This window comes from Ictidomys tridecemlineatus, chromosome 5, assembly GCF_052094955.1.
Source record: "Ictidomys tridecemlineatus isolate mIctTri1 chromosome 5, mIctTri1.hap1, whole genome shotgun sequence".
Lineage (NCBI taxonomy): Eukaryota > Metazoa > Chordata > Mammalia > Rodentia > Sciuridae > Ictidomys > Ictidomys tridecemlineatus.
The window spans coordinates 89,569,688-89,586,602 of NC_135481.1; the positions used below are offsets into that span (position 1 = coordinate 89,569,688).

General features: G+C 48.8%; 4 protein-coding genes across 9 annotated transcripts; 2 read left to right on the top strand and 2 right to left on the bottom strand.

Annotated features, from left to right (window-relative positions):
* Nucleotides 1–67: 67 nt before the first annotated feature.
* Psme2 (proteasome activator subunit 2) lies at nucleotides 68–4,161 on the top strand. Of its 3 annotated transcripts, none has more exons than XM_040275685.2 (11): nucleotides 68–209; nucleotides 1,085–1,117; nucleotides 1,531–1,593; nucleotides 1,837–1,923; nucleotides 2,033–2,063; nucleotides 2,150–2,247; nucleotides 3,007–3,075; nucleotides 3,209–3,276; nucleotides 3,429–3,483; nucleotides 3,872–3,958; nucleotides 4,051–4,161. In XM_040275685.2, exons 3-11 carry the CDS (start codon nucleotides 1,570–1,572, stop codon nucleotides 4,129–4,131), a joined length of 600 nt encoding a protein of 199 aa, XP_040131619.1. In that variant the 5' UTR covers nucleotides 68–209; nucleotides 1,085–1,117; nucleotides 1,531–1,569; the 3' UTR covers nucleotides 4,132–4,161. The 3 variants fall into 3 exon arrangements, with proteins under 3 accessions (XP_040131619.1, XP_005338789.1, XP_040131618.1); XM_005338732.5 differs by lacking the exon at nucleotides 68–209 and adding an exon at nucleotides 608–764; XM_040275684.2 differs by lacking the exon at nucleotides 68–209 and adding an exon at nucleotides 885–907.
* Nucleotides 4,162–5,371: 1,210 nt separating this feature from the next.
* Emc9 (ER membrane protein complex subunit 9) lies at nucleotides 5,372–7,672 on the top strand. Of its 4 annotated transcripts, none has more exons than XM_078050312.1 (5): nucleotides 5,372–5,819; nucleotides 5,972–6,048; nucleotides 6,833–7,101; nucleotides 7,189–7,283; nucleotides 7,440–7,672. In XM_078050312.1, the coding sequence occupies exons 1-5, from the start codon at nucleotides 5,701–5,703 to the stop codon at nucleotides 7,618–7,620; spliced, it is 741 nt and encodes a 246-aa protein (XP_077906438.1). In that variant the 5' UTR covers nucleotides 5,372–5,700; the 3' UTR covers nucleotides 7,621–7,672. The 4 variants fall into 4 exon arrangements, with proteins under 4 accessions (XP_077906438.1, XP_077906439.1, XP_077906440.1 ...); XM_078050313.1 differs by having other exon boundaries at nucleotides 6,836–7,101; XM_078050314.1 differs by having other exon boundaries at nucleotides 6,860–7,101.
* On the bottom strand, nucleotides 7,663–10,511 carry Psme1 (proteasome activator subunit 1). The gene is made up of 11 exons (XM_005338733.5): nucleotides 10,271–10,511; nucleotides 9,558–9,590; nucleotides 9,349–9,411; nucleotides 9,137–9,247; nucleotides 9,001–9,046; nucleotides 8,789–8,886; nucleotides 8,532–8,600; nucleotides 8,369–8,436; nucleotides 8,213–8,267; nucleotides 8,052–8,138; nucleotides 7,663–7,894 (listed from the first exon to the last, which is right to left on the bottom strand). The coding sequence occupies exons 1-11, from the start codon at nucleotides 10,307–10,309 to the stop codon at nucleotides 7,814–7,816; spliced, it is 750 nt and encodes a 249-aa protein (XP_005338790.1). The 5' UTR covers nucleotides 10,310–10,511; the 3' UTR covers nucleotides 7,663–7,813.
* A 1,949-nt stretch (nucleotides 10,512–12,460) lies between these two features.
* On the bottom strand, nucleotides 12,461–16,844 carry Fitm1 (fat storage inducing transmembrane protein 1). Its single transcript, XM_005338737.4, has 2 exons — nucleotides 13,481–16,844; nucleotides 12,461–13,098 (listed from the first exon to the last, which is right to left on the bottom strand). Exons 1-2 carry the CDS (start codon nucleotides 13,744–13,746, stop codon nucleotides 12,486–12,488), a joined length of 879 nt encoding a protein of 292 aa, XP_005338794.1. The 5' UTR covers nucleotides 13,747–16,844; the 3' UTR covers nucleotides 12,461–12,485.
* Between the last annotated feature and the right edge of the window lie 71 nt (nucleotides 16,845–16,915).

The window sequence follows — 16,915 nt, forward strand, 5'->3', positions numbered from 1 at the left end:
CCCAGCATTTTTCTCAAATTTAAGAGTCCTTCCCCGCCTTTCTGCAGGCTGATTCCGCTCCTTCCGGGTAGCCCTAGGCGTGGGGTTAACCTATTTCGCTCACAGCAGCCTTCTATTCCGCGCATTCTGCTACGCTCCGGTCCCCACCGGGGGATTCCAACCTGCCGGGGACCCGATTCTGACCGTCCCCTCTCCTGTTTGTCCTCAAGGCAAGGCGTCCTCTCCGCGCCTGCTCTCTTCCACATCCTGCTAGCCCGCCTCCGCCCCACACCTTCTCTCTTACTATTCTGCCCATCGCTCGGATCCTTCTCCGTCCTCCCTGCGGAGTTGAACCCTCTCGGGCGACCCCAGACACCAGATTCCCACTTTCCCTTCTTCCACCCCTCTCCAACCCTGACTTCCCCGGGACTGCCCTCGCCCTAAGCCCCGCCCCTCTCCGAGGAACATCCCCCGTTCCAGTCTCCAAGCCCCCACTCTAGTCCCTCCCTTGGACAGCCCCTGAGCTTGCGACCCAGGCAGCACCGCCCCTCCTAGTGGCAACTGGCTGGGAATGGCTGAGGGACTACCTACTTTTTGCAGCCCGACAGAGGGTGTGTGTGTGGGAGGGGGTAAGCCGAAAGGGGGCGGGACTGAGGGGGGCGGGCCTGGACACAGGGAGTGAAAGCGAAAGCCGGGGCTAGAGTCCCGGAGATCGAAGATTTGGCAACTGGAGCAACATGGCCAAGCCTTGTGGGGTGCGCCTGAGTGGGGAGGCCCGAAAACAGGTAACGGGGAACCGGAAACCAAGACGGAGACGGCGGGGGGGGACGGGAACCCTTCTAATGGAGGCCAAGCTGGGTGCTCTAGGGGACCGAGGCCGTGCCAGAGAACTCCCCCAACCTGTCTGTAGTGCTTTCACTTCTGTATGGTAATTTCCAGATTCCTGCCCTTTCATCTCTTTCTGTACTGGAGAGGGGACTTCCAAGGAAAACTGACTTGTGGAAAAGGCCATAGCCACAGTTGGATGGCAACCCTTTGGGGCTGGAATCTTACTCTTGTCAACTGAAAAACTCTTAAACTAACATCCGGGTATTGCTGTCTGCAGGTGGATGTCTTCAGACAAAATCTTTTCCAGGAGGTAAGTCTCTGAATTCAAGTGATTTGGCCCAGAATCTTAGAGCAATGTTTGTGTCACAACCCCTCAGTGACCCCAAATCCACCCTAGACTTTGTCCCTACTTTCCTTACCAAGTCTACACCCAGGATGAACTCCTAATTTTTGATTTCTACCTTTAATTTGACCCTCTAAGAATTCTTCCCCACTTTCCTCCTCTCTTTTGATGGGGAGGGAAAGGCATGACCCTCAAAGCAGGAACACCTCAGTCCTAAACTTGGTTGTAACACTTACAATCATGGTCAAGTCCCATCATTTCCAAGACTTCAGTTTCCTCATTTGTAACTCAATAATTTCCAAGGGCCTGTCCAGTTTCACTTTTCACACATTTCACTGATGGCCTTCTATGGTTCCCCAAACTTGCAATGTAACCCACAGGCTGAGGAATTCCTCTACAGATTCTTGCCACAGAAAATCATGTACCTGAGTCAGCTTTTGCACGTGAGTAGTGTGGGTCCCTTCTGCCCCATCCTGTGGCCTCTCCTTTCTGCACACCCTCTTTAACTATCAACTGGGTTCAGTGCACAGAGAACAATTGTGAGTTGTGGATTGAGAGTATCAGAATGGTATGTAAGGCCTGAGCCTAGATTGCAAAGCAAAGGGCAAATGGAATGTGTAGAGGGAAGGCTATGACTTAGGGTGAAGGGAAGAGGCTGGGCAGCACTGACACTGAACTCTGTGCAGGAGGACTCCCTCAATGTGGCTGACCTGACCTCCCTCCGGGCCCCTCTGGACATACCCATCCCAGACCCCCCACCCAAGGATGATGAGGTGAGGCACCCACGGTACAGGGTTTAGACTATAAACCCAACTGAGCTGATAGCCTTTTGGCCTCCATGACTTTTCTAAAGAAAGCTTCTTTACCCTGTTCTTGCCTTAGATGGAAACAGATAAGCAGGAGAAGAAAGAAGGTAATGGAGGAAGGGGTGATCAGGGAAGGGGAAATGACACACTGACTACTAGAGGAGAAAGGACCCAAATCCCTTCTTTCTCACAGTACCCAAGTGTGGCTTTCTCCCCGGGAATGAGAAGGTCCTGGCCCTGCTTGCTCTAGTTAAGCCAGAAGTCTGGACTCTCAAAGAGAAATGTATTTTGGTAAGCTTGGGAACTGGGAGAAGTGGGAAGAGAAAATAAATATCTCCTTCAGAGATGCAAGGCCGTCATCCAGAGACCTAGTCCCAAACAAAGAAACTTCCGTCTGTGCTTTGGGTTTAGATCCCCTTTGTTCTAATTCTGTTAGACCTTTGCTATTACAGTAGCACCCTTGAAATCTGAGACTGCTATATCCACTCTATAATCTCATATTGTATTGCTGTATCAGGTACACAGTGGAGATGATGGAATAGAGTGAATTGGTTTAAAGGTGTGGATCCTAGAGGGAATCTGGGTTCAAATCCTTATTTTCTCACCAAGTTGATAACCCTAAGTCACTTAGACATTCTGTAACTCGGCAGGGTGGCAGAGGAGACATTCTGTGACTCTGGTGTTTTATCTGTTAAATGAGTACAATAAGAATATATAAGTTGGGCTAGACATAGTGACTCCTAGGGAGGTTGAGACAGAATAATCACAAGATAGAGGCCACCCTTGGTCACTTAACAAAATTCTCTCTCAAAAATAAAAAGTAAAAAGGGCTGGGGATATACCTCAGTAGTAGAGTGCCCTTAGGTTGTATCCACAGTTTTGCAACACACACACACACAAACATGCACGTGACAATTAAAAATTAAATGAGATAAATAATTTATAGCACAAAGCCTGGCATATAATCAGTGCTCAATTAAATTGAGCTGTTATTAGAAAGTGGCGTAAGAACCCAGTAGGTTTGTTGAATGATTCTTCCTCTTAATGTAGGTGATCACTTGGATCCAGCATCTGATCCCTAAGATTGAGGATGGAAATGATTTTGGGGTGGCAATCCAGGTAAGAAAAGAGTGACTGAGGACACAGAAAGGAAACTTGGGAGACACAGGAGTTATGCATGAATTAGGTGGAAAGGGAGCTAATGAAGGAGATAGGAGATGAAGTATTCTCTTTGCCTCCCATGTCACCACAGGAGAAGGTGCTGGAGAGGGTGAATGCTGTGAAGACAAAAGTGGAAGCCTTTCAGACAACCATTTCCAAGTGAGGGCTGCTGCATGAAAGGCTGCAAGGACATTCATTTGGGACTGCCAAAGCTAGGCAGTCCTATCAGGGTGATGGGAGATTCTGGGAAGGGGATTTGAATATATCTCCCTGAACACAGATTGCCATGTTATATCCTTTGCTTGTGACAGGTACTTCTCAGAACGTGGGGATGCTGTGGCCAAGGCCTCCAAGGAGACCCATGTAGTGAGTGCATAGCCCACCAGTCTTTTAGCTGACTGACTATGGGTGGGACTGGAGATGGGTGGGAAGAGGTCTTCTTCATGACTTTCCCAATGTGGAGAATATTAAACCAAAAATATTTCTTAAAAAAAGTAATTACAAAAATTTACAAAGAAAAAAACCCTGTCCCCTAAAAATTTAAGAAAAAATTACAGAAGAAAGAAAAAGAAAAAGCATTGCCTAGTTTGGGCTTCCACAACCATGACATTTTCTTCTGCCTTATCCTATGGGATACCCTTCCTTGGTGCTGAGTAGGAGCTTATCTTCAAGTTACCTATTCCCTATATGAGGAAACCAAACTGATAATCCAGCCTCCCATGGGACTGACTCAGCTTTGCCTCCTGTATCCCAGATGGATTACCGGGCCTTAGTGCATGAGCGAGATGAGGCAGCCTATGGGGAGCTCAGGGCCATGGTTCTGGACCTCAGGGCCTTCTATGTGAGTGTGGAATAGACTCCTAAGGGAAGTGGATGGATGGGGTGGTGCTGGAGGCTAAGAACCTAACTCCTGCTTTTCTGCCCTTCCTGCAGGCTGAGCTTTATCATATCATCATCAGCAACCTAGAGAAAATTGTCAACCCAAAGGGTGAAGAGAAACCATCTATGTACTGAGAGGGAAAATAAATGACCTATACTGTGTGATTACCTGTGGTGTGTCATTGATTTGAAGCACATTCACTGAGTGCTGAGGTGAATGTGGTGGGAATGGGAAAAAGTACCAGGAAGACAAAAATGAATTAGATGCTCATTTTCTTCTTAAGAGGTCTTCTTAAAGAACAGGGTGGAAATTGTTATATGCCATGCAGATAATCCACATTTTGGAGTATCACAGAGTTATTTCCATCTAGTGGTCTTATGAATGTTTCATGGTAAAAACACACCTGAACAGAGAGCCCTTACAGAAATAATCAAGTTTTAGATAGATGGGAAAGCTCTGTGGCTGAGGTCCAGGAATACAAACCAAATGAAAATCCTTAGCTCATAGCAAGCCTGGAAAGAGAATGTTGTTTCCCTGGGAGGATTAAGGGCGAATAGCTGAACTTTTTAAGGGCTGGCAGAGGGGAAAGTCCTTCAAAGCCATTGTGATAAAGTTAATGTATCACAGATCATTATGAGAACAATGATTTGTAAAGTTTGTTTTCTTTTGGTCTCTTTTACCCGATTTCAGCTATTTGCTTTCTTTGTAATTGCCTTTTGGTATTCAGCTCTGAAAAAGGTGGTACAGACAAGGATCCTCTGCTGTGATCTTTGCTATAAACTCCATAGGACCGTTCTTTAACCTAGGGCCTTGTCCCGTTTTTATTTTTTTAATGTTTATATTTTAGTTATAGGTGGACACTATCAATTTTTATGTGGTGCTGAGGATCAAACCCAGTGCCTCAAGCATGCTAGGCGAGCGCTCTACCTTTAAGCCACAACCCTAGACCCCTTGTCCCGTTTTAAAATATGGAATAAGAATGCTCCATAGCATTTGACAGTTTGGAAGTCCATCTATATCTACGTCTTTATATATCTCATTTATAATAGGAGCAAGGGAGTCGGCTTTTTCCCCACCTTCAAAGATCCTCTGTTGCCTGATTGCGGGCACCCAGCTAGTTCTGAGGGGATCATTGGAGAGATAACAGGTAATCCGCAGAGCCAACCAGCAATCAAGAGCAAAAGTCGGGTACCCCAGCCAAGAAGCGCGTGGTTTCCTTTCTTTCACTTCTGCGCATTACTTCCTCCTCGCCCGAGGCAAGGGCGGGGCAAGACTCGAGCGCGGTCGTTGACTGGACAAGATGAGGTCCTCTAGACCTATCAAAGAGCGGAACTTGGGCGGGACTCAAGCGTGTACATCTAGGAGCCGGCGCGGACCTGAGCCTGTCGCTAGGGGCCGAGAGGAGGAGCTTGGCGTGGCGGGATGCGATCGCGACCGCCTTCTCCGCCACGCTGGGGGCGGGCTCCCGACCTAGATCTCCCTGAGTCCATCGGCTGCCTTCCAGACGTGTCATCATCACGGTCAAATCTAAGTGATAGGGCACCGGGAAAGGCCAAGCTCGCCTGCGCGGGGTGGAGAAATCACACTAATCCGGTTTACTGCGTCCCAGCAGGTCCCGCTTGTCATGGGGGAGGTGGAAATCTCGGCCCGGGCCTACGTGAAGATGTGCCTGCACGCGGCCCGGTACCCGCACGCTGCGGTCAATGGACTATTGCTGGCGCCAGCGCCGCGGGCTGGAGAATGTCTGTGCCTCACCGATTGTGTGCCCCTTTTCCACAGCCACCTGGCCTTGTCCGTCATGCTGGAGGTCGCCCTCAACCAGGTGTCACTACTGGGCACATATCCCCAACCCCGACCCTCTGGCTAGTCTCCTAACACTATTAGCTCAAGTCCATGCCCAGCCCCTTGGCAGCAATGCGCACCCACAGAGCCAGCAGCATGGTTTAGTTACTGATGGCTCCTTTCCCACGACAGGTGGACGTGTGGGGCACACAGGCCGGTCTGGTGGTGGCTGGGTACTACCATGCCAATGCAGCTCTGGATGACCAGAGGTGAGTGGGGTAGTCAGAAGTAGAAGGCAAAGGATTATGGAGATTGTGGGTGGGATGCAAATGAACTAATGTCATTCATTCCATCTTTCTTTCATCAAACGCTCAGGAGCAGGGTCTGTACATCAGGCATTATGCTGGATAGTAGAGTAAGGAGATATAAAGATAAACGAGATATAAAGATAAATAAGAGGGGCTGCCACATGGGTGGGAAGGACAACTGTGTTTCAACAAGATGGGGCTGATCTTGCTTTAACTGAGGTGTCACCCAAGTGCTGCAAGAACACAGAGGAACCCTAACCAGCAACTTAGAAAAAAACCCCTTGATATATGTAATTATATATATGTGTTTATATATATACATCACATATATAAATTAAGTTAGAAATACTGTTTTCTAATTTGCCTTTCTCCCTCACTTAATAAATATTTGACGTCTTTTGATCTCTACACCAAGATCTGCTTTAACACAACAGCTATAGTATATGAATATGGATTTACCATAATTTATTTAAACATTGAGGTTATCTCCATGTTGAGACTTTTCTATTACTACAGTTAATTTTTTTTGTGTGTGTGGTGCTGGGGAATGAACCCAGGGCCTTGTGCATGCGAGGGAAGTAGGCAAGTACTCTACCAACTAAGCTATATCGCCAGCCCCTACTACTGTTAATTCTTTATAAATCAACTCTCTTGGTTAACATATGCTAAATATTACACTTTCAATTTGGATGGTTTATGCCAAATTACCCTCCAAAAGACCACCTTTGATTTCTGCTCTCACCAGCAGTGTCTGAGCACCTGTTTCCCACAGCACTCAAGCATCAAGCAATCCTTCATCAAGCATCCAGCAGGCCCATCCCCCTCAGGCCAGCTACAGGGAAAGTCCACAACTATGACCACAACTATGAGACCTGGGAAGCCCAGCTCAAATGGATGGGGTCTGCCCACAGTTGGCTGCTCACTCTGATCTTCCCTCTACACAGCCCTGGGCCCCTGGCCTTGAAAATTGCTGGGCGAATTGCAGAATTCTTTCCTGATGCAGTACTTATTATGGTGAGGCTTGGGTTTCAAGATGGGGAGGTGGAGAGAGTCAGGAAGGAGATCCTTGAAACGCTTACTTGCCCTTCTTTGTCCACCCAGTTGGATAATCAGAAACTGGTTCCTCAGCCTCGAGTGCCTCCAGTCATCGTCCTAGAGAACCAAGGTCTCCGCTGGGTCCCCAAGGACAAGAACTTGTGAGTGCCCCACTCCCTCCACCTCATCTTAGAAGCCCAAGGTTCCTGGACCTTCTCTGTCCTTGGTCTTTCTTCTTCTCAAAACCCAACTTCTCTTAAGTCAGTGTCTGGCCCCACTGTCCTGCTGTTTGACTTCAGTGGGGTTTTCTATTTCAGAGTGATGTGGAGGGACTGGGAAGAGTCACGGCAAATGGTGGGAGCACTACTAGAGGGCCGGGCCCACCAACACCTTGTGGACTTTGACTGCCACCTTGATGACATCCGGCAAGATTGGACCAACCAACAGCTGAACATCCAAATTACCCAGTGGGTTGGTTCCACAAATGAAAATGTCTGAGCTAGGACCAGAGGGTTCAGGATCCAATAAAGAGACTTGGGCTGGTGGGCAACAGTATGACTATATTTATTGTGCCTGGGAGGCAAAGTGAGGAAGATACCTCAATGGTAGGAAGGTAAGGGAAAGTCTGGAATCCCTAGTAAAAAGCAGGAAGGTCTCTGCTGTACTCATCACAGAGTGAGAGAGAAGTCTCTCAATAGATCATTCCCTTTGTTTCTCCTCGGGGCTTCTTGAGCTTCTCAAAGTTCTTCAGGATGATGTCATATAACACAGCCTATAGAGCCAGAGAGGAGTGAGGGTCAGTCACATGGTTCTGTACCCCACTTCTAGCCTGTGGAGAGGCCAAACTTTTGTCATTGTTGACACTTAGCCTGCAAGGTCAGGGAGTAGATGACCTAGGAAAGGGGTCTGCCCAGCCCTCGCCCCCTCACATAAGCGTTGCGGATCTCCATGACCATCAGCCGAATGTCCCGGTACTCTGCTTCATCCAACTCATGGACCAGCTGCCGATAATCACCCTGTGGAAACTCAGGGTCAGACCTGATTTGAAATGTGTACTTCCTCCATGCACCCTGACCTGGATATCACCTACCACATGGGGCTGTTTAGCTGCTTTGGTAACTGCATCACCACGCTCAGAGAAATACCTGTGGATAGGAGTATTATGTATGGAGTGGAAGAAGGAGAAAGCCCAGGCCTCTTTCCCCAAACAGAGTGTGTACAGGGGTGCAGGTGGCTGGTCACTTACTTAGAGATTTGAGTGTGGAAGCCTTCCAGCTTAGTGTGAAGGCTAGTCATCAGCTCAAATACCTTCTCCTAGGGAAAGAAAGCATGGTTGTGGGTGTGTGGGGTGGTAGGGAAAAAGATATACAAGTTATACAGGAAGATTGGGGGTAGGGTGATGCTCTTACCTGGACAGCCACTCCAAAATTATTCCCATCCTCAATCCGAGGTATCTGTAGCTGCAACCATGTAGTGACCTGGAGGGAGGGAATAGCATCAAAACCACATCAGCTCACATCCAATTCCAGGTTCCCATCTTTCCTTGCCTCCTTCATTTGCTGTGTCCTTTCCTGCTGAGACCTAGCAAGTGCCATGCCCTAACTGTTGGACCAAGAGCACAAAGGGTTTCACATGAAGGCAGGAGGGTAGAAGTGGGAGGGCTCACCAGGTTGAGTTGCTCGATGACATCCTTGATTTCAGGTTTCAGACGTTGCAGGAGGACCACAATCTTCTCATTGCAGTTCACTGGGCCACAGGGAGGACCTAGAAAGTGAGCAAGGGGTCAGTTACATGGCAGCCTGTGTGGAAAGGAATCCTTTGGAAGGAGCTCCTGCAGTTTGGGACCCAACTCTTTTTCACTACATAAATTTCAAGTACCTTTGTCTTCATCTTCCCCTTTCTTCTTCTCATCCTTATCTTCCTTCTGTAGGGAAAGAAGGGCTCTTTGGAGACAGGACTAAAGCTGATGATTTTCCCCATGGTTAGGCCCCTCCTCCCAGGTCTCCTAGCTTGCCTCCTGCTGTTTCTTCCGCTCCTCCTTCTCTTTGTCCTTGACTGGATCAGGCACTGGGATGTCTAAAGGGGCCTTCAGATTGCTCAGGTTGGCTTCATTGAGAGCTGGTTCCTGGGTGCAGGGTTGGAGGAAGACTGGAGATGAGGATATCCCTCTCAAGGACCACCAGACTCTCCTCTTGGCCCCCACTCTCTAGTTCCCTGCCCTGATACCTTTAAAAATGCATCCAACTCAGAAATCTTCTTGGGGAAATAGCTCCCGAGCAGGTTCTCTGTCTGTGTGTGAGGTGGGGGTGGAGGAGGATGGGGTTCAGATTCAAATGCCTTTACAAGGCAGTGAGGCTGGGGTGACACTGCCCAGCAAGGGATGGCTGAGCAGCAAGAGCTGGGTAGAGAAGGGTTGCTGATGGGGCAGGTCTTACCTTGGTACACAGATCTTCACGAAACACATCCACCTGTGGGGCACAGGCAACACTTCAGAAAGGTGGCTTAAGGCCAATGTATTTGGGCACAGTTAGAATTGTGTGAAAGATGGAGTGGATCCCTCCAAAGTGACACCTGAAGATGGGGGATGGGTCCCTGTGAGGGTGGACTGGAGTGGTGGAGGAGGGGATCTCTGCAGACCTGAATATGGGGAGGGTGAAGTGGATCCTTGTGAAGCGGATCCTTGTGAAGCTGGATTTGGGGGATGAGAACATTCCTGGCAGTGAATGGTGACAGGTTTAAGTCTCTCTAGGTGAAATGCAAAGGTCCTGGGGTCGCCTGGGTTGTGTGAGGAGGAGTGTGAAGAGAGCCCTCTGTCAGTGGGCTGGGACGGAGTGTCCCACAGAATGAGATCTGAAGCCCTTTCTAAGGGAAAGACCGCGGTGGCAAGGGCAGGTCTGGCGCCCCAATTGTGTGTGGCCCCCGAGTTCTGGGCCAGTGGACTTCCCCTCCTGTCCTGTTCTCTGCTTCACCTCACTCCGCTGAAGCATGGCCACCTCGCCTCTCCCAGGGCTCAGGTGCTTGGGGCAAGTAGCCCCCACACAGGTGGCGGCTGGGCAGCGGGCCAGGGGCCGGGGGAGGGTCAGGGGAACCCTCAGCGTCTCCGAGCCACGCCTCCCCAGTGGCCTGTGCTCCAACCCGCGGCGCTCACCTTGGCTTGGGCTTCAGGCTGGACCCTGAGTGTGGCCATGGCCGGGGCGAGGGGCCTCGCGCCGCACGAGGAGCCGGGAGTGGGCACCGGGAAGGGAAAGCGAAAGCAGTGCTCGCTCGCAACCCGCACGGCCTTCCTGGGTACTGGGGAGTGGAGGGACTGGAGGAGGCGGGGACTGCCCGGGAGTGGGGCGGGGCGGACCGCGCTGGAAGGCAGCTGAGGCTGGGCTCCCCCTAGAGCCCCAAAGGAGTGCTTCCTCCCGGTTCCTCGCCTCTCCGCCCCACTCTGGTTCCCGCCTCCAAGGCTGGCTTTCCAGTCTCTCATCTCCCCCCGCCTCTCAGTGCCAGCCTTCTGCCTCCGCCCCTCCAGCCTCTCTCTGCCCGGGCCTCCCATCTCCCTTCCTCCGCTACCGGCTCTGTTCTTCCCCTGCTCGGCCTGGAACAATAAACCTTATTTGGTATTCTATTTTTTTTTTCTAAAATGGAACAAAACCTGGCATCTCTTCCCTAGCCTCTCCAGTATGGTCCCCTGGCTACATGGGCATCCTCTGTCCCACCAATCCATATTCAGACATTGGCACCATGCCTACTCAAGCCCTTATCTGCTCCCCTCGGGACCGGAGCTGCAGACTCCATTCCTCTATGACCTGCTCTCGCAGAGCAACAGGTTTACTTCTCTCTAGATGAAATGCAAAGGCCCTACCTGACACTTGTCTCCCCTTCAAGTTCACTTTCTATTTCTTTCCGCCTCATTCATTACACTTGCAAATACTTGGGTTTTTCATTTATCTTTCAAAGGCCTCTTGTTCATTTCTGCCTCAGATAATTTGCCCTTGAGAAACCCTTTGCCTCAAACACCCTTTCCTTGGATGTTGACATTCAATTATCAGATCAGCTGTTTCCTCTTCAAGGAGATCTTTCTCCATTATCCCTTATAAAGTACTTCTCTCCAAACTTCTGTTATAAATCAGTGTTCTAGTGCCTTCACAGCACTTATCTCTGATATTAGCCAGTTTGTGGTGTGTGTGTGTGCGTTTGTGTGTGGTTAAGAGAGGGTAATGTAGTGGTTTAAACTAGGGCTAAGCAATCTTTTTTTTTTTTTTTTCCTGTAAGAAATGAGATGGTAAATATTTCAGGCTTTCTGGGCGTTACTGTGTCTGTAGCAACTACTCAATTCTGCCATTGTAACAGAAAAGCAGACTATATAAATGAATTAGTGTGGCTACGTTCCAATAAATATTTATGGACACTACAATTATAGTTTTATATAATTTAAATGTGCCATGAAATGTTATTGATTTTTTTAGCCACTTAAAAATGGAAAAATCCGATGCAGCCATACATGACTGCAATCTCAGCCGCTAGGGAGGATGAGGCAGGAGGATCAAAAATTTGAGGACAGACTCAGCAACTTAGCAAAGCTCTGCCTTAAAATAAAAAATGAAAGAGTGTGTGTAGGTCAGTGGTAGAGCGCCCCTGGGTTCAATCCCCAGGGAGCTGGGGGAGAGAGAAGTAAACCACTTTTCGTTCGCAGGCCATACAACAACTGGCCACAGGAGGGCAGTAACTGGCTAATCCCTGGTTTAGGGCACAGCCATTGCACCGTTATTGCCTGCGTTTCTATTCCTGTCTCCTCAGTATCTGTGAACAAATTACCTAGCCTCTGTGCCTGGGTTTTTGCAATTGTGAAAGAGGAACACTATTAAATCAACCTGATAGTGTTGTTTCGAGGACTAAATGCATTAATTCATATAAAAACTTATAGACATTTAGACATTGTTAAATAAATGAGCACAGAGATGCCCTATGAGGAAGATAGAGATAGGAAGTGTTCCTTTATGGGGTCTCCAGAGAGGCAGCCCCTTGAGGATAGTGGAGAGGAGATTTAGTGGAGAAATTAGAAAAAATAAATAAATTAGGCTGGAGAGAAGCACCTACTTAGGGAGGGTGATATACACACTTAAAGACACTATCACCTGCCTTAGCACCACCATCCCTTGAAACCACAGCCCCAGAGAGCCAGAAGTCTGCAGATCAGGAAACTGAAAGGACAGCAGGAGGAATGGAGGTCATGTACAAAGAAGGATATTCAAGGCTGATGACAGAAGGAATAGTTGAGGAGCCCCAGTGACTATCAGACCCCTTTCTTATCCTTACCAGGACCCAAAGGAACAATGAGAGGAGACAGAGCTAGGCCTGATGTGCCTTTATTTCTTTCAGTTATGCTTGCGGCTAGAGCGGGGGTGAGGGAAAAGCCCATGGCCTGGGCTCCCTGGAGACCAGGGCTGATGATACCAGCTACCATAGGTAAGGTACCAGGCAAAGGTGCCTACCGCGGCACCCACCACCTTGTGAGTGTACTGGTGGAAATAGATGACGGTACAGAGCAGCAAGAAGTTCCAGAGGCCCAGCAGCAGCACGTTGAGCAGGAAGACCAGGCGCAGGGGGGTGCCAGCAGGCAGCCCATGGGCCAGGTACTTGGCAAACACTGCTGCTTCCTCAGCCATAAGCAGGCAGCAGAAGGTGAGCAGGAAAGTGTGGGAAGAGACGGTGTAGCCCCGCCACTGGTGGCCTGCAGCCAGGCAGCTGCGGCGGTCAGGTAGCTCGTGAAGCAGCAGGCCCTGGGGCAGAGGCTCGAAGCAGGAACCAGTCAGGTCCTCGATGAGCAGGAAGGCCCGGCCGGCCCCCCTCCACACTGCTGCCCCCACCACCAGTCTGCTCAGGTGCCTGGCAGTCACTGCCACTCGCCGTGTAGCCAGGAACACCACCAGCAGCACAAAGCCCCCCAGGAAGGTGCATGTCCAGCCCCAGGCTGAATTCACAAACTTGCTGTGGGGAGAAGAGAGAAGGCTACTGAGACCCCCCAGCCTCACCTCCCCATCCTGGTCAGTGTTCCCATCATTGGTCTGTCCCCAGTTCTACACATCATCACTGGTTCTCCTGCCCATGTCCTTTATAGCCCCCAGTCATTTAAACGTCACTATCCCTTTAGAGGACCACTGAGCATTCTAGGGCCCACATTTCCTCTTCAGTTCTACTCCTGCCCCTGCCCTGTACCCCGACACTGTCCCCCTCCCCCTCCCTCTGACCTTCTCCTCAACCTGCTATACTATTTTTAGAGTTCAGACTGGCAGCAGAACAGAAACCTAGAGAAAGGAGCTGGGATCCCAGAGCGTAGGGAGCCGGGTCCCATGCCCTTATGTGGACTCACATGTTGAAGAAGTTGCCGTGGCTGGCGAAGATAGTCCGAGAGTTGACATGGAACTGTAAAAGGGGCCCAAAGATGACCACCGCTGCCAACCAGGCATGGTAGAGGCGCCGTAAGCAGGGGCTTCCCAGAAGGCGGGCAGCCTGTTCACTTCCAAAGTACAGCAAGGCAGAAGCTACCCAGAGGAGCACCTTCACCAGGCAGCCCAGCAGTGCCCGGATTCGGGTCCCAGCCCCCGGCCCTGCCCCCACCACCAGCCCCCGCTCCATGTTCCCTCCCCTCCCCACTAACTGCCTGCTCTGCTGGGCAGCTGAGGAGGGGCTGATGGGCCCCCCTCCTCGCTGGGGCAAGGACAGGCAGTGACAGGTGTGGCAGACACAGGGCAGAGCCCTGTTGGCAGCTGGCAGGCGGGGGAGAGGGGCGGGGGGGTAGTAAGGGGCCAGGGTGAAGGGCTGTCACGTCAGCAGGGTCCTGGCCTCGGGTGTGTGATAGTGTGTGTCCTGACAGCAGCCTGAGTCCTTTCCTATTAGCCCTGTGTCCTTAGCTCCCTCCAACTACATTCTAATTCATGTCTCAGGACCAGGCCTACTGTTCAGGGCTGTCATGTCTACAGCCTGCTTGAGTGTGCCTGCCTTAGTTTGGTCATCCCAAATCCCTCTACTCTGTACCCAACTCCACAGGGAAAAAAGAGGTCATGAAGTTAAAACTAACCAAATTTTAAAAGTCATTCAAACAAATCTGTGTCTGCCTTATTATCAGTGTGGTCTAGTCCTTCTCCTGGGGTTCTGGGAAGCAAGGTGGGTGTGCACAATAGTGTCCTCTTCAGGTTGCATAAAGCCTATCAACTGTGGTGTCCACTTCAGTGAACTGTGACCCCTGGACTGAGGGGGCTCTAAAGGGTTAATTTAGCCCAGGGCTGCTGTGCAAACCAATGGTTGTGCAATGAATGCACAAGGGAGCACATCTGATGGGGCACCATTTGTGTTTATGATGACGACCAACAGAAGAAATTCAAATGTTCTGAGAAAGGCATATTGTGTGAAATGATTAGTAGCCCAGGTTAGACTCTCAGAACCCCAAAGATGAGGGTTTCTCAGGTCACAGGGGCACAGGTGACCCTAGAAAAAAAGAAATCCCCAGTCTGGAAAATTCTTCAAAACATTAGGTTTACTCAGGTGTGACAGTGAATACCTATAATCTTACTGACTAGGGAGGCTGAGGCAAGAAGATGGCAAATTTGAGGCCAGCTTCAGCAATTTAGCAAGGCTCTAAGCAATTAAGTGAGACCCTGACTCAAAAAAGGGTTGGGGATGTAGCTCAGTGGGGGTAAAGCACCCCTGGGTTAAATCCCTGATACCCCAAACAAAACAAATAAACAAAATCTTTAGTTTCAGTTGGATGTGGTGGTACAAGCCTATAATCCCAGTGATTTAGGAGGCTGAGGCAGAAGGATCCTAAATTAAGAGATCAGACTCAGCAACTTAAATAAAAAATAAAAAGGGCTGGAGATCTAGCATGGTGGTAGAGTAGCCTTAGATTCAATCCCCAATACCAAAATCAAACAAACAAAAACTTTAGGTTTTGTCCTCAACCAATTACCCTGAGCCTCAGGGTTGCCTCAGGGTTGCCAGTCTGGGCCTCCTAAACCCACCACTGGGCTGGAGCAGCAAGAGAGCAACTGACCCAAGAAGTCCCTGTTATTCAGTAACTATTTCAAGATCACTTTTTTTGTCTTCCTTCTTCATTCCTCAAAACTGATGGTGGGCTTTCAGAGCACAGTAGAGGCCCATGAGGCAGTGAAATAAATGAGCAAGTTTCCCCAGGTTGTGTCGTAACAGTGACTTTGACTTTGGGAAAATCTGCCAATCCTTCTCTGTACTCAGGGCCCTCATCTATAAATTGATCAAGATAGATTAGATAATCAGTGAAGTACCTTCCAAATCCTAAAATCCCAAACTTCAACAGAGTGGCCTTCATGTCTCTTTGCTCAGACACTATAAGAATTTTGAAGACCCACAGACCTCCTCACACATTTTTTAAGTTGGACATGAAATGTTCCATTTGTGATTCTGAATAGTTGAAAAAGACATAGCTTCCAGTGTATTTTATCTGCTGACATTTGAAAATAAAGCTATCACTTTTCTTTTTCTTGCAGTACTGGGGATGGAACCCAGGGCTTCATGTATGCTAGGCAAGTGCTCTACAACTGAATTACATCGCCAGCCCTATATCACTCTTTTAAAGTTTTCCAGTGGAATCTAAACACTACAGTAATGAAATATCTCATCATTATCCACTTTAAAAACATGTGAGAAGATATTAAATCAGAGATCATATTTCTTTTCTATATTCCCCACAGAATTTATCTTAATGTTTTTATGCTGGAAAGTCTTTTATTGGCCATTTGTCACATTCTTTGCAAAAAAGCATATGATTTAAAATTTAATTAAAAATTTTTCCTGTGATCATGAAGTCCTAAAACTTTTTTCCTTCTGGACTGAATTTGCATTATAATTGTTAGTAGTACAAAATATACAATTAGTATTAAAAACAGTTTACACAGTTCAATAACATAAAATTATACTGAAAATGCCTGAGAGGATGGATGGTCCCTGAGACCTTGATCAGATGAGGCTTTGGGGATACTGATTTTAATTTGCCTCTTAATTTGGCATCCTGGAATTAATAGATTCTGGGTGAGCTGGGAGGGATCCTGGGGGTGAAGTAATGCAGGAGGACTGAAAGTGCAGGTGGGAAAGGAGATCTGGCAAGATAGTTTCACACTAGGTAGATTAATCTAAGGAATAAGAACATGTAGAGGCTGAGGAACTGGACAGTTATCTTTTAATAGTATCTATTTGGGGCCAGGCATGATGGCTACTCCTGTATTCTCAGCTACTTGGAAAGCTGAGACAGAAGAATCACTTGGGTCCAGGAGTTTGAGAGCAGCTTGGGTGAAGTGGTGAGACCTCACCTCACAACAAAAACACACCATACCTATCTGGCTTTTAAATAGGTACCCCTTTTACCCTTTGCTGTGAGAACCCCTGGAAGTGTACACCTGGGTTTCCAAATTGCCTTAGAGAGCAAGACATGCTGTGGGGAAAGATCTCGTCAGAGCCAGATGTGAAACAATCTCACTCAGCCTTCAGTTTCCTCTGAGGCCTGAAGTTCTGAGTGGTAGGCGTCCAGATGGGGTTTTCTCTGGCTCTGTGTTCACTCACCACCTCTTATGAAGACTGGAGCAGCTCCAGAACAGAGCTATTCACAGTATTCCTGGGCTGTAACAAAAACTGTGCTTATCTTCTGCTGTCTCCTGGGAAGTTTCTGAGTTTGACAGGGAGACCCTGGTGCAAGGCTCAGTTAATAAACAATTTTAGCATTTTCTTTTCTCATAGGGTGTCAAAAGGATGTTTTCTTCTACTGAGGAGCATACCT